This window comes from Sturnus vulgaris, chromosome 10 (genome assembly GCF_052056855.1).
Source record: "Sturnus vulgaris isolate bStuVul1 chromosome 10, bStuVul1.hap1, whole genome shotgun sequence".
Taxonomy (NCBI): domain Eukaryota; kingdom Metazoa; phylum Chordata; class Aves; order Passeriformes; family Sturnidae; genus Sturnus; species Sturnus vulgaris.
The window spans coordinates 12,210,332-12,236,643 of NC_142252.1; the positions used below are offsets into that span (position 1 = coordinate 12,210,332).

The window sequence follows — 26,312 nt, forward strand, 5'->3', positions numbered from 1 at the left end:
TTGCCTACGACTCATAGATTCATTTACATATTTTATATATTGATGCAAATATCTTTGGCTAAGCAAGTAATACTCTGTCAGTACCGTTCATTTTAGTCAGCTCCTGCTTCTTTTCATTGCTAGATTTTTTTTACTTTGCTTAAACTGTGTCTATTTTCATTGCTATTGTTATTCCCCTCTTCAGAAAGCAAATGCATGCCCCTTGCATCTCCCACCTGGCTCCTTGTACTCATCACCTCAAGGGAAATCCTGGGCCTGGAGAAATCAGTCAAGGTTTTACAAGTAGCCTTAAGCTGGACAATGTTTTACTACTGGTCTCTTGCCAGATGAGACTGCTTGTTGTATGACATTTCTACAGAGCTTTTCATAAGTGGTTTCTTGAAGAGGCTCCTAAAAGCTATCAGAATCATGGAGATAATGGTGGTTAAGGCGAGGATAAATATGTGGTGCTATATCTTTTTATGCACACACAATAAAACTAACTGAGAAAATCACACACTTTTAGTCTAAGCAGTTTTAGAATAGAAATGTTGACAAAAACAGAACCAGGAAAGGAAAATCTTTGAGGCTGCATTTCTCCTGCATCGAGATATCTTCCCAGTATAGTGTGATAAACTCTCATGCTACACTTGAAAGACGAAAGGGAGCAATGAAAGTGTTGATTCAGCTGTCAAATTGTCACTCCCTCTCCTCCATTAGAAGCAGAAATACACTTTATACGGTTTGCCCTTATAAAATCTAAACATTCTGCACTATTTAGACTTTCCTAAATTTAGGCTAAGACAGAATGAGTCCTACATCTTCTATGCCATTCCTAAAGTGCTATCAGCTGTAACTTTTATCTGCTCAGCAATAGCACATCTTTGAAGCTGAAAACATAGACATGAATCCTAAATAACACTACAGCATAAAGTGAAGACATCCAGTGTTAATGTTGCCAGGTTACATGGCTGGTCCACAGAGCTGGAAGTGCAGAATACCAGTTTTGAATACAGTCTGTACCTACCACTGACTCGTTGCCTTCTGTGACTTAGGAAAATCATATAATACTGTTCCATTCTTCACATTAAAAAAAAATAACTTTCTTGTCAAAGAATACTTTTGTTGTGAAAATATGGTCAACCAAATGTTCCTGGAGAGAAAATAGGAGGGGGGAGAAATGCAAATTTGTTGATCTTGTTAACAGTGTACATGCATCTCTGTGGACATACATGTATCTGAAAAGAACAAAAATTGTCCTACGTTTATAGATATGATTGTCATGAACCATCATTGATCTACTTCCACACCCAAAGCCACTTCACGTTACAAAGTAAAGATTGTGTCCATTTTCTATCAGAATATACCTAGCATTTTTAGGAAAATAAAGATAAACTAAGTGGATAACCTGCTTTAATTCTTTTATAGAATGAAAGAGCATAGTATTTTCCAGTGCCAATCCTAGAAATGTTCTGTCTGTATATTGCACTACTTTTTGGGAGGAAACATTAAAGTATTGCTGCATATAAAAGATAAAAGGTAGTTAAAATAGAAAAGGAACTATCCAGGTGAATGCTGCCCTGTTCATAAAACAGCTTTGAGACATATATATATGTGTGTAATGTACATACATGCACAAAGGTGGACAGTGATGTATTCTGTAATACGTGCAAGTTCAATAATTTTTTGGTAAAACCCTGGGTTTATTCAGCAAAATACTGTGCTGATTTCTTCAGTTGTACTAGACCAATTTCAAATAAATTTGGTCCCAAATAATGTAAGGCGGAAGCGAGATGTTTTGTGGGTTTTTTTCATCTGTCTTTATATCAAGAAATTGCTGAAGCAAGCTGGATCACAGACCTCTTTTGGTCAGTCATGATTTGATATGAAAAATTTTGATTTCAAAGATTATTGTAAGCAAATGAGAACACCTTTCAGAATGGCAATGACTAGACAATCTCAGCTCAACTTTTATCACAGGCAAACTAAAAAGGCAATCAACTCAATGGTAGCATCTGATCTCTGCATGTCTCTTTAGAACCAGTTACCAGTACTGTGAGCAGCTTTAGAAAGTCAATTTAATTTTGCTTGTGTGTGTGTGTGTGTGTGTATATATAAAGAAAATATAAAGCTGATTTTTTTTTAGTTCCTGAGCACAAGAAAAAGTTGGCATACGTGTTGTCTGTAGTTACTGGGGCTAAAACAGTGTGTGAGGTTTTCTTCCTCCAAGCTGTAGTGAGAGATGAAGAGATCCCATATGGGCCACTAGTACAAAGAAAGCAGAGTAACAGGAAAAGAAAAAAAAAAGCAGTGCGTAAGGGTAACAGAGGGAAATAAGATTGAAAGAACAAAACATCAACATTGTTAGTCATGAGGAACAGACAGGAGGGAGGTATTGCCTGCTGACCATGTGTACCAATGCCAGAGTCTAAAAAAAAGGCATCTGTGGTATGGGATTGTGTCTCTCTAGATCTGAAAGGCAGCAGCAGATTGTTTTTATAGAAAGAAAAGGTGTCAGCAGAAAAGAAGGAGCATACACACATGGAATCATTTGCTGTAAGAAGCCATTTGAAAAACAACTGAGGAGTTGAGTGGAAGAAACATCTGTGAAACATGCAGCAAGACCACCACTAGAGCTTCAGGGAAGAGGTGGGAACAGAAGGGGATACAGCAGTGTTGGACATAGCATCTTGTCAGGACGACAAGGAAATGTTGTCGGTAGTCTCAAGAAAACCCAGCATCTTGTGAGTCTGGGAGGAAAAATATTTTGTCCTCCTTGTGAGAAAACCTGGGTGTACTTTTTATACTTTTCAAGAAGACAAATCTATGTTCATTGATCAAAGTAAATCAAAGTGTTATCTTTAAGAAGAAATTGCACTTATCAGGGGATATATTGGCAATTCTGCCTACCAGGATCAGAACATTTTGGTTTCCTTTCCTGGGCTTGCTTCTTTTGTTAGTAACCCTAAATGTAAAAGTCTTAAGAGATAGCAAATTGCCACCAGTGAAAAACAATGGTTATGTAGTTTTGGGGTCAGTGAAAGCAGATATGATGTGTAATAGCAAGGAGGGAGAAATTCCATAGCTTTTAGATGTCTGGCCTTAATTTTGCAGTCCAGACATTTTTTTGGTTGACAGTAGAAAGAAAAGTCTTCATGATGTCAAGACCATATCTGAAGTCAGTTCAGGCATTGCTCATGAAGACACCAGTCTAGATGCAAAATAACCTGTATGTAACACAAATTAAAAAGAAAACATTGACTAGAGGAAAATTTACTTTTCTGGGTTTGAAGCCTTCTTTACACAAAGCCTTTAATGACTTTTCAGCATTGCTGAGGGAATGGTGTGGGAAAGGATATTTTGTTAGCCAGCTATTACGTAGAATTGTATGGAAAGCCCATGTGCTACCCAAAGGCCTCTCAAGGAGGTCACACAAAAGATGAGCCATAATGTAACTGATTTCTACCAGATCATCTTTCCATTTGCTCACTGCAGAAAAAACAAACTATGGAATGTGAAAGCACTTTGAAGTGACTGATGATCTTGTTGTTTATTAACCACACTGAAGGCGACCTTAGTAAAAAGCAAAAGAAGGCAAATTAGTAATAGACACTTGATGGCTCATTCCAACCACTGCACAGACAAAGCAAACCTTTTATTCTCCACAGAGATATGCTCTTACTCTGTTCCAACAGGTTAATGTTAGCTCTCAAGGGAGAATATTGAGAAAAAGACTATATACCTCAATTGTCTGCAAAATGCATACACTTTTTAATTTAGGATTTTTTTTTCAAAAGAATAAATCTTTGCATTAGCAATTCCAGAATCACAGAATATTCTGAGCTGGAAGGGACCCATAATGATCACTGAGTCCATCTCCCTGCCCTGCACATCATCAACCCCAAGAATCACAATATGTGTCTGAGTGTATTGTATAATAAAAAATGCTGCCATTTATTTTCTTCCTCCACAGGTTAATAGTTAGGTTTATTCGGTTGCCTATTTTTAAGCTAATACATGGGAAAACCCACTTTTCCTAGTGAAGTAGAAAATTTAAATAGCTACCTCAATATAAGGGAAAACAAAAAGGTCTGGAGGAAAAAACAGATTGTTCAGAAAGAAGCAGTGTCTGTCTGTAATAAGCTTCAAGTAATTTTTCTGCCATCAGTGGCTAGAAAAGATTATTTTTAATTAATTACAATGAACTTGCTAGTTTTTAAGAATTTTTGATTGAAGAATCTCTGACTAAAAAAATCTTTCCTTCTTAGTGCAACCTGCCTAAAATCACTTTTTAATCATTTTTATATTATCAAACAGTTCTTCAAAAACTGACTTTGTCTAAAAAAAACAATCAAAGCTAACAAAAAACAGAATACAAAAAAAATTTGTAATTTCCTGTTATTAAATTTTTTTCTCTTATTTTTTACTTACTGTTGGCCAATGTAACATTAGTTATACTTCCACTGTTTTTATTATATAGACCATACATTCCCTGCATCCTTCCACACATCCAGCTTTAAAAACTGAAAACCTGCTGCCCTGGTGCTCAGCAAGTGAGTCCAATTCACCTCCTGAGGGTCTTAGAGCATCACACCATGGGTTGTGACTCACTGAAATCCTGATTAAGGAGAGAGGTTTGTCATCTTGCACATCTAAACCTTAATCCACATGCCTGGCACTGCATACTGGTCTTGACAGGAACAGAGCCAGCTTGGCACTTGGCAGATTAGAAAGGACTGCCTCCTGGAGATTAGATGGCTTGGCACAGTGAGAACACAGAGGTCAAACTACGATGTTTGCCAAACAAAAAAGAACCTCTCATTTTCCAACTCTATTGCTGCTCCCTGGATAAGCATTTTTGGCCTTTTGCCTTGGTTTGAAGGCAAGACTTGTTAGGATTTAGCCTGAGGGACCTGGTTTACTGTTGAAGGTCAAGCTAGATTTTGACTGTTGTGAAGCCCTGATATGGTAAGGTCATATGCTTTCTCGTTAGGGCTGATCTCTCAAGGCTCTGGGTAACTCCTGGGACGTCATCAAGAATGGAAATTATTGCACACCTTGCTGAAGCCAATTCCTGATGGTTTTTATGTTCCAATTTCACGAAATACAGACAATTTTGCCTGAGATTGCAGCAGAATAGAACATAGCAATTTCATTTCATATAGGATTTCCAAATATGAACATTTGGACTTTTTCCCAGCAGTATACTTTGTCTTGACTATTACTCGTTATATGTATATTTAATCACCATGTATATTTTTAAACCAGAAGTACTTAGACTCTATAAATGTTGAAACCAGATTTATTTTAAGGCATTTCATTCTCAATGAAACAGCAGATTCTCAAGAAACACAATCCCATTATCATTTTTCTAATAAGTTTTCCTTGTCATGCAACAGTGGTTGTTTATTGTTTAGTTTTGCTGGAGCTAACATCACTATTGCAAGGATGCTTTTCTGCTCTGAACACTCTCTCTGCCTTCTGGTTACTCAGTGACACAACCAGCACTGGACATATTCCCCAGCACCTGACACCTTGCCAATAGGGCCACTGTTGCCTACCGAGGTTTGTGGGTCTGCACAGAGCTGAGGCTTCAGCAGCAGCAGCACAGCAATCCTCTTTCACAATTTGCTGGCTCACACAGCTGTGATTTGGGTATTGCTGCAGTGTGATATAACTTCACCCCCTTGTCAAGTCAGGCTGTCAAGGAGAGCAGCATTTGAAACACCTCTGAATTCACAGGGCTCACTCTGTGCCAGAGCCTTCCTCCCTCCTTGTTGTGTCTGTTATGAAAACAGAATTTTTCAGAAACAACCAGCTATTCTGAAGCAAAGTGTAGCAAAAGGAACTTGAGCAACCTCAGCACATGATTTTATTCCTCACCTATCTTGTCGCAGCAGACAGTGCAATAGAGTGAAAGTTTTACCTACCATCACACTCACAATTCCTCCAGACCTCCAACATCACATTTGTCATCACTGCAGTACATATCAGCTGCTCAGTTTTTCATCATTGGGGTAGTGTATTGGAATTAATAACACAGTTGCTCTTGCAGAAGAATCATAGAGAGTCCTTCTTTGCTCAAACATTAGTGCAAACAACGTTCTGATTGTGAAGGCAAAATTTCTTTTTGAATTAAATCAGACCAAATTGGCTTTTGAGCAGCAGTGAAGATTTGTTGTTTTATTTCTCAAGTTTTGAAACATGTTTTCTAAAGTTTTGACTGAGGATATCTTGACTTCTACACGGTTCTCTCTTTAACAGACTGAGCAGCAAGGAGCTTCTGTCACTACAAAGAAAACGTTCCCAATCCCCTGCTCTACTGTCAAACCCACATTAAAAAAGAAAGAGTCAGCAATCTAAGGATGCTGCCTGAAAAGCTCCTAAACAAACCTTTAGTTCCCAGAGTTTAACATGACAAATTGTATGCATGAAGTCTCTCATAGATGTAATTATGTAATGTCAGAGCAGGAGAATTTTTTCTTTAGTATTTTTTAATAATGTCCAGTACTATCAATACCAATATTGAGTAAATTCACTTCTGTAAAAGTTATACTTATTGGAAATCATCAGGATTTTTATTGCCTTTGCTCAGTATCACTTTGTAGTCTCATTAAAAATCCTTGAAATTTCAGAATTCAAACATTCAGTTCTATTTTACTAAATTTTAAATCTCCTTCAAAATTGCTTCATTCTAGCCCATTGTGTCTTTTATATTTGCTAATAGTATCAAACCTGAAAAGAATAGCACTCCCATTATTGCAAGAATAAAAAAACATGCAGAAATGTTTTGACAAAATATAGTAATACCAGGGAAAGAACAGGAAAGATTAGCATACTTCATTGCATCTATGATAAATTGTAATTTGCATCGAGAAAAGTAGCTACAATAGAAGTAAAATCAGGAAATAAAAACATAAAATTAATGTCTAAATGAGCATATCTGGATAGGGCTTTGCTCTCCTTTTGTGGCATGATGTGGAACATCATTTCAATACAGAAAAAGTAGCCAAAGCAATAAAGGAGCCAAGGGCCTCAGTTATTAAAAAGGGTTAGACAACTACTATCTGCCTATATCTTTTAAGGTGAAGATTAAAAGCCAAAGAGGAGCCTTAGAAGGCTGTGAGGCTCACTGGAATCAATGGGAAAATGCATGCACATCTGAAGGCAGGGCTTGGCCTGAGCAAGGGAACCTCACTGAGAGAAATTGTTCTGCAAAGGCATCAGAAAGGATCAAAGCTCCTGCACTCCTTGAGTTCATGTCAGCCACAGAAAGAGAGAGCAGAAAGGAAAGCCAAGGATGGTCCAAGAACAAGAGGAATTGGGGTGGAATGTCTTTGCACATACTATCATTGCAGAATAAATTATAGAGAAGGGGAGAAATACAGTTAATATAATGTCTTGAAAAGGGAGAGAGCAACTTCCAGAGGAAAAAATTCATTTTGGAATGTAGAGCTGCTAATGCAGAGGATGGGGCAGAATGGGCAATGCATCCCATCCTCCTTCTGCCAAAAAAACAACAATCCCTCCTCTCGTATCATCAGCATTTAAACAGGTATTAAACATAACTCAAAGCAATGTCTGTGTTTCCTCCAGATCAGGAAGGACATACTCAGTGAGAACTCAGCATTTCACTAAACCAACAGTGCATTGTGAAAGCTCCCCAAATTAGATTTAAGGGCGAAGAGACCTTTAAAATGCTGTGGTGCCCGTTCTGCGAATCGCGGCGGCTGCGGGACCGATGCAGCCACCGAGACTCTAAGCTGACATCAAAGGGGAAAAAAATCAGCTGAAATGACAGCAGCAGCTGCAGCATCCGCCTCTAAATTAGGCTGTGTTTCAAAGTCTGGACTCAACTGCTAAGCAGTATAAAGACCCAGGAGGAAGGCTGCCCAAGAAAAAGAGTTAGATTTCTAACCTAACACATCAAAGTAACACATGCTTAGAAGAGCAATAAATGCATATGGCACACATTCACATGCTGCCTAATTGCAGTGGGCTCATGAAGCCAAGACAAACCTTCAGCTGATTCCTACTTTTAGAGAGGATTTGAGTCCTTTTTGAATGCAGAAAGCTGACACAAATTGGTAGCAGATTAGAGTCTGGCATTGTGATAATACATCCCATAATTTCAAAAGATGGCCATTTTTCATATCATAAGACACCTTCAAAATACTGAGCTCCTTATTAGATAATTTATACATATACCAGATTACAGAATATCTACAACATAATAAATTAAGAAAACTTTTCTCTCAAAATTCAGAAATAGATTAGAAAATCACCAATTTCACTATTAATTTACTTGCATGTAAATTTAATAACATAAGTTGGAAGAGTGAGAAATACATTATTAAATGAGATGCCTTGCTGAGTGCTTTAGCACTAAAAATCCTTGATTTGGGAAAATTATCCATATTTTGGTATGCATTTTTATTTTAGTTTAGTCTATAAATCTAAGGAAATTATTGGCAATGTTATTGATGATGTAAAGATTTATAAGAAAGTAACAGGAAATAAGCCTGAATGCATGGATACTTTGTTATGTACACCAAGCATGCTTAGTACCAAAAACCGCACATTTTCACAGTTGTAGTGATATGATTTGATCTCTTTTTGTGTTTCCTGCAGGCTGGCAGAGGAAACTCAGTCATTCACTTGATATGTTTATTAAAATTCCTATGATATTGCAGCACAACAGTGGATTTTGTGAACAAATTCAAACTTAAATCTTCCTCATTTATCTTTAAGAAACTGTGAATAAATATTTAATATAGACACAAATAAAAAAAACCAACATAAAAAACATGAATTATACCTACTCTACAATGTAATGCTCTACAAACCTCTTAATCTTACTATAGCTTTAAATTAATATACTTTTCTGAAGGGTTAAAGTTGCAAGCAAGAAAAACCATCTACATTGCACTCTCTTAACTTGTTCATTAAGAAAAACAAACCCAGCAGAAATTATTTGATAACCCTGACACAGTGCCTTTTATGCTTATAGACTTCTACCAGTTTAAATGAATCTGTTTGAGGGCATCCACATCAAATACAGTAGTATAGCAGTTGTCAAAACAATCAGAGATGGCAAAAAATAAAAAAATCCCTGAATGTGCAGTGCTCAAGAGAAAGCAGAAGCACAAACATCTAGACGTATCTTGTACTTATAGGATGTGTTACCTCACTCAAGAGTCAAATAATAAAATTTATCTGTTGAAATGATTCATCTTGAGATAAAAGTTACTCAGAAGCCAACACTTACACATCCCAGGAAGAGAACATAACATTGTGCAAATTTTAAATTTTCCAGATTTTGTCATTTGCACAGTTGATGTAACATCATATGAAGTCATGCTGTAAAATGAGGTAAAACTGAAGTGTGTGCAGCTTCTGGATGTCATGCAGAAGAGCCTGGAGAGCTGCAGTGGGCACCACAGGTTTGGTGCACAGAGAGTCTGAAAGCACAGAAATTAACACAGCCCCTCTTAAATTAACTCATCCTGACTACTTGAGTGCATTCACCTGTTTCAGCAGCTACACCCAACTCAGAAACCGTGTGGCTTGCTACTGCTTAGTCAGATCCCTTTTTATTCTTTGTTTGATAATACTCACTGAATGCTACTGTTTAGTGAGCATTTAGGAGGATGGATGTTAAAAACCCAACAATTGTGGCTCTCAGAAAGGATTGGAAACTTGCAGTGCAGATGTGCTGAACACTCGGAGAATAACACAAGATCAAATAGTTATGTGGTTGCCTCAATAGACAACTTGCCTGGTATGGAAATTACAAAGGAAAACATTTTTTTCCTGTGGAAAATAGAAGACCATAAAAGGTCAGACTCAGAAAAATCCCTTTTATAAAGAAAACACAAAAATACTGGTTCTGTAGTATGTACAGATAAGATGAAATATTTCTGAAGTTATACAATAATGCTAAATGCATTATTTGTGTCAGGCTTTTCTGACACAGAATACTGATATTTGGAATGGGAAGATTTTTAATGTAGTTCGGTAGAGCTGTAAAAATGACAGTATTTCTCAGAGAATCTGCTCGTTTTCCAGCAGCCTGAAGGGTCCAAACATAATTGGCATAATTTTCTGAGGATGGCCTTATGCTATTTGTATTTTATTCTAGACTATTTCTCATTTAAATTATGGAAAGAGGGGAACTGAGGAAGTAACACCATTGTTTTCCAATTTTCTAATGAAAGTTCATTTTGCCTTCCTAATCTGCTTCAGGGATTATCTGGGAATCTCACAGAGTTTAGGAAGAGACTCTCTGCAGCCTTAGCAGTTTCTCTCTACTTCCACCTATATTATTAACTTTCCCATACCAACCCCAAATGAGCTTAAATATAGACTCCTCTATGTCTAATGAGCCATAATTAGCTCATCAACTTCTGACAAGCCTAAATAGACTTGTTAGGGAATGACAAGTCTAGTCTATCTCACACTGGAATGGGTGTCATCCCTCCCACTCAACCCTCCGAGGCAGGAAACAAATCTCTTAATAGCTCTTTGCAGGGTTTCCAGTCTCCTCCAGGACCCCAAAACAGGGGGGCCTTTTCAAGTCTGCAGAGATTTACACAAAAAATACCTGGAGAAGAAGGAGACTGTAGAATTTATTGGTGTGATGGGTTACCCTTTCTGACAATCTAGATAAAGAAGGGACTGTGATGTTGAAGAGAACAATCTTTGACTTGTTTCTTTAGCCTGACTCCACAGTTGCCAGAGCCAAAAATAGCTCCCCAGCTCCTGATGGATGATGCTGATGTTACTTATTTAAAATGTTAATAACTCTTAAAATAATAGGAGTCTGATCTAATCTTTATTTCTCTGTACTTCAGCTCAAGTCCAGAGAGCCAAAATATATTCCAGTTATTCCAGGTTATTTATTTATTTGTTTGTTTGTTTGTTTGGCTAGGGAATGTGCAAAAGTGGCATGGAGTAACGGTGCATTGGAGGTGCTGAAAAATGCCTTTCCTATAAACGAGAACCATTATGCCTCAAACAAATGATCCTGCCACTTTTGGAAAGTGTTGGTTTTTCCAACATTTGCATAATTCAAAATTGAAAGTTTGGAATGTGCGCCAATATTTGCAAGTTTTGAGAAATGGGCAGACCCATCATTTAAAAATAGCACATATATTGCTGTTATGTTGAATTTATTTGTATACATAAGTCTTACTAATGGCCCATCTACTTCAGAGTCTCTGCAGTTTAGGTGCTTGTCTGTCTAAATTCTATTTCAGGATCTGGCTTCTAAAGAAAGACTCTACCTCAAAAAGCATTGCTTGGCTGGCCAGAGCTCCTCCTCTAATACAATTCCATTCCCTCCTGTGCTGGGACGTCTCTGCAGCAGAAAGGGTACACTAGGAAAGGTTGTCCTCCCTGCCCTGGGGGAAAAAACAAACAAACAAACAAAGGAAGAAAAAGATAAATAAAATAACTGAAGATTTTTTTGAGAAATCCCACATTGCAGATTCTTCAAGAATGGGTACTTATTTGACAAAATGTGAAGGCCACATCACCCGTAGATTATTACAACATCTGGGATTTTCAGAAGCCACTTGAGGATCTGGGAGTTGGATTCCTCTGGAAGTCTGTGTTAAATTTGCAGCTTAAACACTATTGGCCTACCGACTTCAGTGAAGCAATGCAATTTCCAGCAGCTGAGTCAATGCTGAGTGCCACAGAAAGCCTGTAGAGAAATTAAAATTCCTGCTCTGATAATAAAATGGATCTGAAATCATGAAACTGCAATAAAATTAATATGATTCTCGTTTGCTGTTTTAGCAGTTATTAGATCTCAGTTTCTGAAAAATATCTATCTTTTGTTTCCAAACTGTGTTTGTGCAGTAGGATTCTGCCCTAGGAGAATCTTATCACCAAGTTATAAATCTCTGAACCCAGAGAATTTCAGCAGAAATACTTATTCATTCCTAACTAGTTTGGGTTTAACAGTAACACTGTAATTAAATTGTGTTTTTTTCACTTTTCCCCCGCTGTTTGAGAGAGAATGTGTTCAGCTCTTTGGTACCCAATGACAACTAAGTGAATGCTAATCTATTTAACCTCAGTGGATTTGGAGGAGAAAACAGACTTTGATTTTAGTAATTGTTTTCTAAAATAAGACTTTTAGGGGAGAAAACCACCTCAGAACAGGACCGTCACATCTTTATCAGAAATTTCAAATAAAAATTCTGTTTTCATTACTCTAACACAGAATAGCAAACGTTCCTTTCAGACTTTAATTGAATCACCTAATGCTTGTCAAAATATTTTTTTTTACCAAGTCTTCATTTATGAAGTCAAAGTTAATGAGAGAATGTGCCTTCTGCTCCCACAAACACTTGAAGTTGGCTATATATGACATGTTCTCTGCTACTGTCATCCCACACTAGACTATCTAAATTACCACGAAGTTGAAAGTGCTCCCTTGAGGCCCCAAATAAGGTTGGCTTGCTCAAGCACTGCTTCTTTTTTTGTTTTGTTTTTGGGGGTTTTTTGTTTTGTTTTGTTTTTTGGGGTGTTTTTTGTTGGTTTTTTTTTGAGTGAACAGTAGCAATGACTTAGGCACCAAGAGGAAGGGACAGTTACTGAGATGTGACCCTGGTCACAGGGACACAAGTACCAAAGCAAATGGTGGGAATGAGTGGGAGTGACTTCAGCTAAATCTGGAAAGCCACATTTGACATGTTGTCTTGCTCCTGATAACGAGTTGCCCTGGAGAGCAAGACAATCCATATGTTTTTGGAAAAACAGTAGCAGCAGAGAGATGTAGACAGGCTGGGGCTGTGTGTGAAATGCACAGGCACTCATGTTTCCTGTTCCATTTGTTCAGACTTGCATGCAAAGACAGCACTTCAACCAAAGAATCAATATTGACCAAAATGACCTGTTAGGGAAGTAATGTGATGGTCACTGGGCCCCCTGATATACCCTGGCCATCAGAAAAGTTTGTTGAATTGACATTTTTAATCCTCTCCTACCCCATGACAGATTCAGGAATACTCATTTCCCTGATTCAGGAATACTCATTTCCCTTTCTCACTACAAAGCCTTATTTTAGGGCTGCCAGGACAAGAGGATTGCTATGTAATTCCTGTGCATTCTTAATGCCAAACATAGTTCATTTAAAGGGTTCAGACAGACAGAACTTTAAAGTAATACGGCTCTAGTGAAATGTTTTGTTTTGCTCTGCTCCTTGTAAGTGGAATAATAAATTACTGCTTTAAACTCTTACCCCTGTATTTTAAAAATCAGAAAATGTGACAGTGAAAGTAAGAAGTGTGCAATGAAGTGGAGTGATACCTATAGAGGAAACCTTACATCATATACGACTTGCCTACTCAACATAATACACTCTGGTAAACTTGTTAAAACTGGTACACTGACACCAGAAAAATGCTTTGAATAATCAGGATCAGTAAGCATATGAAAGCACAAATCTTCTGGGAATATTGGACAAGATAGACAACATTGACCTTTGCCCTGGCAGAAAATTAACCATTTTTTCTTGAGCAAAGTACAAGCAAAGAAAATCTTGTCTTAATACAGAAAAGCAGGAAAAAGTGCTTCACTTTCCTGAACCTTCTCTGCAAAAGCCAGAGAAAACATGAAGAGCAGAAAAGCACAGTCTTAACGGGAGCCTCAGAAGCTTAGGCTCACACACAGAATTTTTTAGATACCCTAAGAGTGAAAGGCTCCAGGTGAGATCTTTTCTGCACTGTCAAGGACAAAACACCTTCTGAATTTGTCCTCAAGATCTTGATGTACTGCAAACAGAGGTGGTAACAGAAACATCACTATGATCAAACTTATTTACACAACCAATGTATTTGCAACATATGGATGTTTTTCTATATATTAAAGATACTTCAGGAACTAGATAATGAGCCACAACATTCATTTCACAAGGCACAGTGGTATCAACTAATAATAATGTGTCCAGGAATGAAGATTTCTGGGGGCACAGAGTTAACATAACTGTTTCTCAGGATGTCCTATCTGTAGGACAAAGATTGCCTTTTACATTGGCAAAGCTTAGCAGTGCAATTTAAAGACGAATAAAGATCTATTACGATACACAGGCTTTTTGCCCTTGCCTGTGAGCTCTTTCTTTATGTAACAGTAACTCCATAAGAAAAACAGTACCTTGCTATATTGAGGGAAGTAAATTTTATGACTTCCTGAGCATAACTGAGGTGTCTGGATCAATGCATAAACGAAACATTAAATTTAGTAAGTAGAGTCTTATTCTCTTAATGTACAGTAATTATATATCTCTACACTGTGCCTTGCACTCAAAGTTAGTAGAAGCTTTTCTGGTGCTACAATGATGCAGAATAATAAATTCAGATCAAGGACTTGATTCAAAAATCTAGAAAATAGTATTTCTTTTCTCTTTCTCATGGTAATACAGAAGATAGAGATGTGGCCTTAATTGTCTAGAAAAAATAATAATAAAGCGATGGAAATAGGTACTCAGCTTGTTAAACCTTTTGGGCCCATGATCATCTGGAGCGGAGTATCTCAGCTGCTTAGACCATAATGTCACCTGGCTTTTCCATTATGGGATGTGCTGTGACAGACCTGGGACCCTTTACTACTGCATTGACTATGTGGTTACTCAGCAGTCTTCCCTTTTATTTCTCTTTCCTCTCAATGTCACTGCTTTACTGCAATTTCCTGATTTTAAACTAACAAATAAACAAAACCACTCAAATTCTGCTCTCAAAGGCTTCTTCTTGACCTCATGTGTAAACTGAGACTGGAGTACAAAGAACTTTAAAGCTTTCAAACCTAATTTTTCCAAGTACAGTGAAGGTATGGAAACTATAGTGGGCTGTGGATCAAATCACATCTAATATCTTCAGTGCAGAAACAGGGCAATATAGAGACATCCAGGAAGCTGTGGAAAAACCCTTTGAACATTCCACATGATAGATATTGTTTTTCTTACCCTTAATTCGCTACATCCTGTCCCTTCTGTACATCCTAAGTATCCTTTCATCCTACAAGTCTAGGACTTTGTCTCCTAAGCACTCACCAAAGTGAAACAATCCTTGTGTTTGTTTTCCACGGACTTCAGCCCATGCATAGAAAGGGCAGGCAAAGCCAGGCTTTATCTGAGCCAGCACGCGTAAGCCAGAAAGAGAATTTCAGACAATGTTTTCAGATGTGTGTCAAGTGCGAATGTAATCCTGCTGTCCGTGTGTTATTTTCCCTGGGAATGACCAGCGGCTCAGGGACGGAGGGGTCCCGGGGCTGTGAACCCGGCTCTGCTGAGCGCAGCTCAGCGCCGTCAGAGGGCGAGCAAGAGCAGCTGTGGCCACAAGGAAACGCATCCCGCAGCAAATAAAGTAAAAATAAATAAATAAAAAAAATAAAAACGAACTGGAATTAAAATAAAACAAGAAAAACGTTTTTAGTGGTCCTCCTCTGTTGAGCAACCAGCTCTGGATGCCAGCTCTGCAAACCAAACACCGCCTTCTTCCTTCTTGAGTCTCCTGTCACTGCAGGGAATGTGTCTTGGCCACCCGCAAAAGCAAGATCAGACCCATTTTGGTCCAGCTGCAATATTTAACTTTTGGAATTTGTAAGTCATGTATAAAACAAGACAAAACCCCAAGGTTCAGTAATCTAACTGCTGTGCCAGGGACACAGGCAAATCAGAGGGATTACAAATGCTCAGTGCAAGGGGAGCAGCTGATGTCTAAAAAGCTCAGTAAAATAATAAGAGATTCACACCAGGAAACAGCCACAACAACATATGAAATGTATTTTAAAGGCATTTAATAGATTTCTATTAACCCCTTGGACTGTTGGGAAAGGCCTGTGGAAATAGAAAGATGTGTCAGAGCAGAACCATCAGCTGCAGAGAATGTTAGTTAAATAAAATTTCAGCTTTCTGAGAGACGCTGAGGAAAAGAAATGGTCCATCACAAGAAAATCATCATTTTCTCCTATGCACCCCAAAGCAAAGCTAGAGTGATGTATGAGGAAACTATTTTTTGTACTTCACTCCTCTTAATATCCCCTTACCTTTCAGCTGAAAAAAAAAAGGAAGCAAATAAAAATTAAAGTACGGAAAATTTTTAAAGGATATTTAAAATATCATTTCTATTCCCTTCACTTGGGAAGGCACAGCAGTTGTCACTGTCATCGTCTCAAACCCCAAGAGATACATCAGCTCCTTTCCTACTATCAGGGTTAAATCTGTGCCCACTTTTTTTAAACATGTCTTATTTTTCCTTCCTCTAAGCCACTTCTTTACAAAGACTGACAATCTTTAATTGTTTCTATCTTTTACTCCTTATCAGGAAAATTAGGACTTCTCTGTTTGCCTTGTACTTGCCAGAGAAGTTAGCCAAGATTTGTTCACGGTGATGATTTTTGCTATTTGTTGATGCTATCCTTGGTTCAGAGTTTCTGCCAGGTGTTTATTGGACCCCAGCAGACAAAACATAACAAATTGTGAAGCATAAGGTTTCTCACGAGGGTTTTTTTAAAACACATTTGTCATTGTATGTCATAATAGTCTTCTTCCTCTCCAAATACTCTCTTCCAAGTTGAATCTCTTTTCAGTTAAGTTCTTTTGACAGTGATTTCCACATGCAAACCATGTGTCAAAAATACACCTTTTGTGATGCTGAGGAACACTGAGATTTCCTAAAATATCGAGTTTCCAAAGTTAATTCTGATATCTTGATTTATCCATTAAGTATGAATGTCTTTCATTCCTTCTCGATAAACTAAATATTCACCCTTTGCAACTTCTACCTTTTTGCAATAAAAGGTGATTGTGTATCCTCAGGTCAGCAGACTGACTGCCACAGAATTATTTTATTTTTTAGAAATAGTGAGGTACAAACATCAGGATAAGTATTCCCATGGCGTGGAAACAGACTCTGGATGTGAGATATGAGGATTAGAAACATTAAGAATATTTTCACTTTATAGGATATTATTTCCTTTTCATGTGACTTTTCTTTCCCTTCAGTTTCATGTGATTGGAAGGCTTAATAAAAGATGAGGACATTTAAACCCGCCTCACATTATTTACTTCATGCAGTCAACATTCACAAGCATCAAAGCTTTTCTTTCAGTTCTGTATCAAAAACCATGAAGCTTTAAGGCTTGGCTGAAGAATCAACACAAACCCAAAGCAGAGGCATCAGCTCATGAGACTGCTGACAGAATGGATTAAACAGACGTTTGAAAGTATTGCCAATGCTGTGGGAGAAAAAAGAAAAGGCCTCAGTTCTACACTTTCTTTTAAACTAAGAAGTCCAGCTTTTGTAAACTATTCATTTTGTTGATGCTCAAAAAATACCTACTGATGAGATGACATCATCTGCTAATGAAAATAATTGCTCAAAGGCTTAACTCTGGTTTTGGGTAAAATATATAGGCTATTCAAGCTTTGATTAAAAAAAATAGAAGAATAAGAATGGATTTTCATGATCAAGGAAATGTTATAGTCCTTGTTTGAAAATAGGGTCTGACTGCTTTCACGAGTGGAATTGGATGCTGGAAGAATAATTTCATTGTGGTGTTCCACAGAATTTCAATGCATGCTCAGATTTGCTTCTTCTTTGCCCATTCATTATCAGCTGTTTTAGTGCCAGGGACAGGTATCGTGGTGGGTTTTATTTGTCAGTAATGTTGCATTGTCCATACTGGGAGATTGTTCTTTCCCTATTGGCTGCTGCTTTCTGGCTGCTGTCTCCAATTCTTCCTCATCTACAGGCTGTTTGGCTTCTCTGTGCAAAACAGGAGTAGTGAGGAGCAAAAATGCTCTATAAATATTATTGGTCTGTCTTTGGGAATGAAGATTCTCTCCAGTCTACTCCATAGCAGGGTTGCAGCACAGCTGGGATTCAGAGAGGAATGCTGCTGTTTGCTGATACCAGATACCTTGTCAGCATTAGTTGTCCTGTCCAGAGATCCACAGAGGGATAGAAAGAATCCTGAGGAAGTAGATAGAATTTTCATCTGCCTACTGCTGTCTACTTTTCCATGTTATTGTTCTAATGGAGGCAAGACAATCGAGTAGGCAATGGACACATTCATGAGAAACACACATACATAAAAGCCTCACGTCCAGCAGCCCTGGGGATGGCTAGGGAGCTGGAGGTTGGCAACACTGCCATGTCAGCGGGGCCAGGATGGCCCTGGGGAGTCTGAAATAGTGACCTGAGCTGTAGACTGGGCAGGGGAACACCCCAGAGCGTTTGCACAGGACCATCACAGCATTCAGCCAGTGTCCCTAGAAATGCCCAGCAAAAGCAAAGTTATTGCAATCACAGTGCTGAGAATACAGCAGCAAAGCAGCTGGTGTAAAAGAGCCATCACACAGCATTTGGGCCTTGCATGTCATAGCAGTTTAGAACTGAAGAGTGGAGATAGTGTGACTGCTTTTCCTGCTTACATGTGGAAGTGAGACCAAAGTCTCACTTGAGACTCCCATGGCAAGAGGGCTGCCATCAAAGATGTGCTCACAAAACCCCTCTGAGAGCACAGTAGAGGTACTGAAAAAGAAAACAAAAAACTGTACATGGGGAAGAAGAATAAGAGCACAATGTGATGTTTATAAACACAGACAATGATGAACAAATAATGAACAATGTTCGAAAGATAAAACAGCAATAAAATGGTGGTGCTCATAGCAAGTCGAGTAATGGAACTTCAGCAAATTCTGCTTTACTGCTAAAAGACTGAATTTGGTGCCAAAGTGGGTGAGGATATATTAATGGTTAAGATAGCTGTGCCCCATAACTCTGTCAGCTGTGAAACTCACAAACCATGGGCCTGAGCACCAGACAAAAGAAAGAACTTCTGCAGTTTTACTAACTTTTGGACACTGAACAATTAAACACCATACTTCCTTTGATACTGTGTCACACTTAAGATTATTCTTTGAAAATTCCTTTCAAATTAAATGGATTGCTTCCTTTTGATGCAACTAGAAAAGCATTGATATTGAACTAGAATAAAACTGTCATTCATTTTCTCAGAGTACAATGACTTGGCCAAGTAGCAAGCTACGTAAAGCTCTGAACTTATTACGTGCCTATTTTTAAGCAAAGTTTTAGAACTACATTATGTGGCATAAACTTTTGACATTTCTATCCAAAGGAACTATTAAAAATCATTTGTCTTGCTGCACTGCTGGGCATATGCTTTCAGAAAGATTGACTAGCACATGCTACTGTATTTGAGGTGTTTCACAGGTGTTCTGTATCTTTGGAATACTAATATGTCATAAAAAAGCATGATCTCCTGAAGTTTGGTAGTGTCATTACGTCCAATCTTTCATCTTTATGAAGCCAGTTCCTCTGAAAATGCTCCCTCTGAAATTCAAGAGTAGTATATTTTTAGTGAGTTCTATTTAGAAGACATAACTAATTTTCTTAGTTATGCTGTCTGTTTCTTTAGTTATGCCATTTGAAAAAATAAAAAATTCATACTCTTCTCTGTGAGTGGAACTTGGTCCTTGAGAATGAATTAGATTTACTTAAGCAATATGGAATTTGGAAAGTAAATATATAACTTCAGGTCTCATTATCAGTAATTCAAGTTTCATTCTTTCCATGGAGTTTTGTTATTTTATGCCAGATTATACCTTTAGTCCAAAGATGCTTAATAGTAGACTATTATAATCATGCAAAATCTTGTGAAATGCTTTGTTTAACAACATTGGCATTGCTTTGAGAATGGTAGACTAAGTTGGTTTTAATTCTATGTCCCTGACGGTGGACTTTGACTTTTTTTTTAAACCCTCCTTTCAGATAGAAGTGGAGAGTGTCACTGGCAAAGGAAACACCTTTCCTGCAGGCATATTTAAATTACTGATCTATGGACTAAGTATAATTACAGATTTTTTTTTTTTTTTTTTTTAATTCAGTTGCATACATACAGAGCTGATTGAGCACTATCAACATTCTCCAGCTACTCTTTCATTTTTCTATGACTGTAGTGATTTCAAAGACATCCTGAAATGTCTGTAGGGCTGTAATTTGACTGAATAGCAACTTCCTACATCTCCTAATAACGCTTTTTCTCAGTTTAGATTCGTGAGTATTTTGTTCTTCATCTTTTAAGATCCCTCTGCAGGACACAGAGGAGTTTTTAAACGTTTTCCTAGTCAAATATATGAAATATGCTGATTTAAAATAATGATGCACTAAAACACAGCTCTAACCAGAAACACCCAAGATGGTCCTGGCTGCCTTGAGGAACTGTTACACTGGTTCCCTCCATAACTGTTCCTCTTGCACACTGCTGCTTCTGTATTCAACATCTATTTCCACTCTTTGATTAAATGTAAGCCAGCTCTTGCTCTGTGGATTTGCAGTAAGACTTCAAATACCTCAGCATTTTTAGAAGCCAGAAGTGTTCTTCAGGCAGAACAGCACACAAATGTTAATTTAATATGTTCTAGACTGGACACACAATTCCTCCCATTCATGTACATCAGTGTTACACTGCTTTAATTCTGAAAACTTTAGCAGAGTTCACCTTGATTTATATTTCTGAATAAGTGAGGCAACAGGATAAATCAGGCAAAAAATAACAATCATATTTTATATATAGTAATGGTAAGTGTAGTTCCTCACATGCAGTTACAGGGATGTTTGTGGTGTTCCCCATAAAAAGATTACAAAAGACAGGAAGATTGATTAATTTCAGTCAGCTGACAGCTAGTTAAGAGCCAGCAGTAAGGACAGAAGGCTTTCCAGCACAGGGGTTTAAAGTGCTGCAGCCTGCATTTGTCTGCTTTTTATTGGGTAATGCATTTGTACCACTCTCAGTGATGCATCTTATATGTAGAAAACTTATTGCATTTTATTTTCATCATTTTATTGATTCATTTTTAAGTGTCTTTGTTTTTTTTTTCAAGGTTCAGGTGCACGGTGACACGTTTTTTGCCACAATTTTGCTACAATTAGAACAGAGTCTACCAGGTGACAGGAAGGGAATGCAGATGAGTGAGGCCCTGCTGGTTGATTCAGATGTAGAATTCAAATCTCTGGGGGAAAAAATTGGCATGCTTTGGGCTACATCCAGCCCTGGAAAAAAAAGGGCAAATTCATTGAAGGAAGGCTCTGGTGTTACAGCAGCCAACAAAGAAGTTACCTGAATAGTTCCAGCTACTTAAAATTTAGAATCTGACTTTAAAAGGCAAGCTAAAATTATGCCTGACTCTTCATTGAATATCTGGTTATATTATAGGTCTTCCTGCTCAACTTCAAAGCTGTCCATCAGATTAGCCTAAGATACTATGGATGACCTCCCAAGAGGTCTCCAGTCCACTGAGCTCTCTAGAGTCAAAGATAAAAACTGAAGTTAGGACTATGCTAGACAGAGCTTTCCTGACCACTCACCCACGATGTGTCTCCATCCTCAAAGAGATGAGCTCTTCTGGGAATCCCAGCTTCTTCAGATCAAAGTATAAAATCCACCCCTTAACATGGTCTTCCCTAAGAATAAAAGATTAAAAAATCCTGATGTCGAGGAGGTGATGAGAGAGAGCTATGGCGCTTTTTTAATGTGTTTGCTTTTCCAGTGTGGAATGTGCTCACACAGTACAATGTTCTAGTGCAACAAAACCACTCCAGCAGGCAGGGGGGTCATTGATGGCAGGGTCTGTGCTGGGGAGAGACTAAACAGGAGAGAGACACAGAGGGATGCAGGACTGTGACTCACTGCACTTTAACCGTGACAAGTGACTTTGGTGGTCTCCATCTTGCACGATACTCAGGGTGGTCTACATAAATCAGCAGGATCAGCTTTGACTAGGGATGTTTCTCATTTATTGCCTCTCTCAGATTAAAAGGTATATTTTCAAGATTCAGAAGCTGTGATCTGATATTTTCTCTGCCATATATTTTAATTTGTATGCCCTATAGAGAGGAAACCATGGTTGTGTGTGAAATACAAAGACAAGTAATGGTTTTATTACGCTATTTTTAAGCCTTGCTAGTCTCATACTACATGAGTTTAAACAGTCACACACTTATGTAATTTGTGTGTATACATTTCTCCTCTTCAAAATGGCTTTGGTTTTGTGGTGCAGGTGCAAAACTAGCATTATCTTCAAGAACTTTTAAAGTTTCAGTATTTCTGCTAGTTGCATTAGTAAAAGTTGTCTAAATTCTATATAAATCCTTTAAACTATATATCAATAAAATTAATAATTTTACCAGTGACCACACACAGTGTATTGGAAACTACTCCTTAGATAGGTGACTATCCCACACTGCATTGCTATTACCTCACTGAGCCTTAGAACTACATCTTTTCTCTAAAATGGCAACTTTATAATAATTTACCTCTCATAGTTAGCAGCCATGAGTAGGTTTGAATTCCTACTTCATTGCTTATGGAAAAGCAGCACATCTGAGACAGTCTGAGAATCTGTTTGCACTACAGACTGCAGTACTGCAAAGGTACAGGCTCTACAGTCATGTACGATTGAATAGCCTCTAAACTTATTTAAACTAGCTTTAAAAGAACTTAGTCTAGAGTCAGTATCTTTCCCTGGCAAGACAGCTGCTGACACCTGTTCTGTTCTGGCTTCTTTCTACCATATTACTTATCAAATAGACACAAGCACAAGGTTAGATTTTTCATTCTGTTTCATTCATCTGGGATTTTCGTTCTGTATATTTGATTACAAAGACTTGGTTTTAGTGAAGGCCTTGTACCTGCAAAATAGAAGCATTTTAGCCTTCTGTCCCTGGTTAATCCAGCTGAGCATCCATGGATTTCCTCAGGAGCACTGTTAAGCACATACCTGCATATATGCAGTTTCCAGGCCTCCACTGTCCACTTACTTGCACCATCCATTTGTGATTACATACATTAATTGTTGCATCTCCTCTAATGATTGAAGTGATTTAAAGGATTTCAGATATGTAATTAAACTATATAGTGGCCTAAATCGTAAATTCAAGTAAGCCAGCAATAATAAAATAGGGGTAATGTAATTGAGATGAGGCTGCTGATTTCAAGTACACTATTTTGATTTTTACTGGTGTTGTAGAAATTAAAATCTGGCCTATTGTAGTATTGTTTCAATCCTGACAAACCTTTCCACAGCTATTTTTTCTTCACACGGATAGGGCTGTAAATAAGTACTTACCCCATAAAATGAATATGGTACATGAAATACTTCGCCTTTGTATTCTTGCAATGTATGTAGCCTCATACAAGTACAGAAATGGATTAGACATTCCTCCTTGGTTAAGAGATATATCAGTGCATAAAGTCACAGTCTGGGTTCATTTAGCCTTTTCATTTGTAGTGCTCCATATTACATGAGTGCAGATCTATTTGAATCTGTTTAATATTCATGATCCTCTCACCAGTCTGAGTGAAAGAGATAAAGCTTTTGATAGCAATCTCAGCAACTTGATTAACAATGCACTAATCATCACTACCATTGACCTGATTCAGAAATGTTTTCAATTCATCCATCACTTTATAACCAAAGATGATTGCATTACCTTACCATTTTTTATTTAAATAAAACCACATGAGCTGTAAATATCTTGCCATTTTACTAAATGCACCTTGGTACCAAATTAATTTATTTTTAAAACTAAATACCAAAATGACCTATAATAACCAATTAGGGCAGGAGCATAGGGAAAACGTATCACAAGTGGTCTGCAATAAAATCAATTCACTTTGACTTCACATCAATAAATGTTAAATTGTGCCAAGGAATTAATTTTGCAATAAATTGTTATTGTTGTTATAAAATCTAACTAACACATATTACCAGGAGTAATTATCCATATATCAGAATGCATTGAATGTAGAGTGTGCACTATAATTACTCCCAAAATTGCTTATCATTCAAATGGTAATTTTAGGGATAATGTTTCTTTAACTATAACTTTATAAATTTCATCAGAAATTTATTTTTAGGGTTTTTTTTTCTTTACTTGGTACTGCAAAGAAAACAGAAATCTAACTGAAAAATGCAACAGATAATAAATATGGTAATGTGGTTTAATCAGTATGTCTTACTTTAATATATAATTGCCAAATTTTGCAACACTGTTAGTAAAGTGAGATACCTCCTTGTGAGTGGAATTTCCTTCACAAGTACTAGCTGGAATCTCTGAGCCTATTCATAGGCAATAGGTAAAGTACAGCACTGTAAAAATATTAGCATCCAAGTCTGTGTGAACACAAAACCTGTAGGGGTGATTAAACGTTTTTCTTAGATATTGAATTTTTCTCTTGTCCTAGTATTTGTGTTCAGGCTGAAATCCACTGTCACAGGGGTTTGGTTCAGAATTTGGCAACTGTAATATCAATGACAAAACAGGGAAAAAAATAAAAGAGTATGACATTCAAGCCTGTGTGCTATTTTACCTTTTTAAGCCTGGGAAAAATGAAAAGCTAATTCCAGAATGCAGATACCACCCTGTTTTTAACAATCCTCAAATTGTGATTAAATTGTGTTGATTATTACAAATTTGAAATTATCATGACTGTTTGCAGCTCACCTGAATCCCTCTAATTGTGTTTAATGTTTTCCATTTTTGCCTTAACAACACTGTATATCTGAAGTTCTGCACACCCCTAGTCATAGAAGAATACACCTAGAAAGATGTCAGTGTTTTGTATAACTGTGTTATTAGGCACAGAACCAATAGTATCTAGGGACTGTATCCAGTTGCTTTTTAATGGATTAGTATAAGTTCGTGCAGTTTGTTTAGTTTCATCATCACTATTTGAACTAAAAAATTTTGGCAATGTCTGTATATAGGGCAGGGAATTTGAATTATTTTATTCATAGAACTGGTCACTGGAGTTTAGACATAGTGACAATTATAAAAGGAAGAGATTAAGGAAGCTCAGTTTGTGCAACTGCTATTGCTGTCTAAGAACAGATTCAGAACAGTCCTTTACACATTCAAAGTAATAATATGGTGATTAACTTTGGTGATGAATTGTGGGGCTTCTTATGAAGTAACACTATTGTGTTGAGCATATGCTTTCTGCTACCTTATTTTCATAACCACATACAGTAGGTTACATAAGAAAACACAAAGGCTTTCACAAAGTATTTTAGAAATAACTTTTTTAAGATATATGTGAAGTGGCATGAATAATGAGTTTTGTATTTTGTGGGTGCTATTGAATTTGCAGTTTCATCAGAAAATATTGGTGAGGATGACCAAATTCCTTGTTTTTCAAATGTTTGCAACACATATCTTGAGGATGAGACAGAATTTTCCAACATTTTCTTTATTGCCCTAGGTTAACTGCTTATGTCTAAAAGCCCAGGGTGCTAGCAGGAATCCAGTCATTTGCAAGAATTACCATGATCATGATCATGAAATTGCACTTTTACTTTTGGAAATGATCAACACATAGAGTAATGATGAAATAGGTATCTCTAAATTACTGTGTGCATCTTGTAGCTGTAAGGAAACATTTCTGTAATGAGCAAGACATTTTAAATCTCCTGGAACAGCACAATGGGGGACATGTGACTTCTCATTCTTCCCTTTGGACACCCAGTTTAACCCCATCAAGGTAGGTTCGTGTCTAGGTCAATCCTAGTTAGGTGATTGGTGTAAGCCAGACTCCAAGAGCACATGGACAGAATACATGAAATTGCTTTCCTATGATAGCTAAAGTTTGGTAACACAATTTTTATTGTCCGGAATTTCTTTTTACTTTTCTTGATATTATTTCTTAAAGAAATCTCTCAGAGATGCCCAAGGATTTTGTAAACCAGGAGTTGCTAAGTATTTTTGAAGATCCTGACACAGTAAATGCAACAGTGATGGGTTTCCAACAGTAAATTGTTAGAAATATTAAAGTGATATTTTGAGAATTAAATACAAATTTTAAAAAAGTTTAAAAGTTAAGAGGTCCATATGACATATATAGTCCTCAGAGCCTCTTGACGAGAATTCCCTAAATGCACCTTTCACTTCTAGTGGGTACTTCTCATTCAACAGTTTTGTAGATTTAAAAAAGTTTTTATTCATGGTGCTCTTAAAACCCTTCTGAAGTGAATAATTTTTATCCAATGCTTGATTATTTAATAGATAATCTAGATTTAATTTTGGTAAAGAAAAATACGTGTCAGCTTAATCATTTAACACAAAAATAAGTGGCCTAGAGAAATGTTATTTTAAAGCTGTTTGCCTCCTTAATTGCAACAGTCTGTATATCTATTTGTCTAGACTCCATCAAGGGCACTATTGTAGCTGGAGGCATTGGTTTGAAGAAGACTAAAGGGCTACATCATGTCAAAGCCTCAAGTAGGAATTATTGCCTTTCTTGCC

At 37.3% G+C, this 26,312-nt stretch overlaps 1 protein-coding gene across 3 annotated transcripts in view; it reads right to left on the bottom strand.

Annotated features, from left to right (window-relative positions):
• Positions 1–26,312, bottom strand: part of LOC148222649 (uncharacterized) — a 71,011-nt gene that overhangs the window by 17,674 nt on the left and 27,025 nt on the right. For 2 of the 3 annotated variants that reach the window (XR_015805715.1, XM_088170829.1), the window contains exon 1: positions 1,007–1,134. Coding sequence is in view for 1 of the 3 variants with exons in the window: in XM_088170829.1 (XP_088026955.1) it covers positions 1,007–1,058 (52 nt within the window). In the remaining 2 variants the exon portion in view is untranslated. Of the gene's footprint in view, positions 1–1,006; positions 1,135–11,264; positions 11,382–26,312 lie in introns of those variants that run through there. The other variant, XR_015805714.1, reaches the window with a different exon arrangement.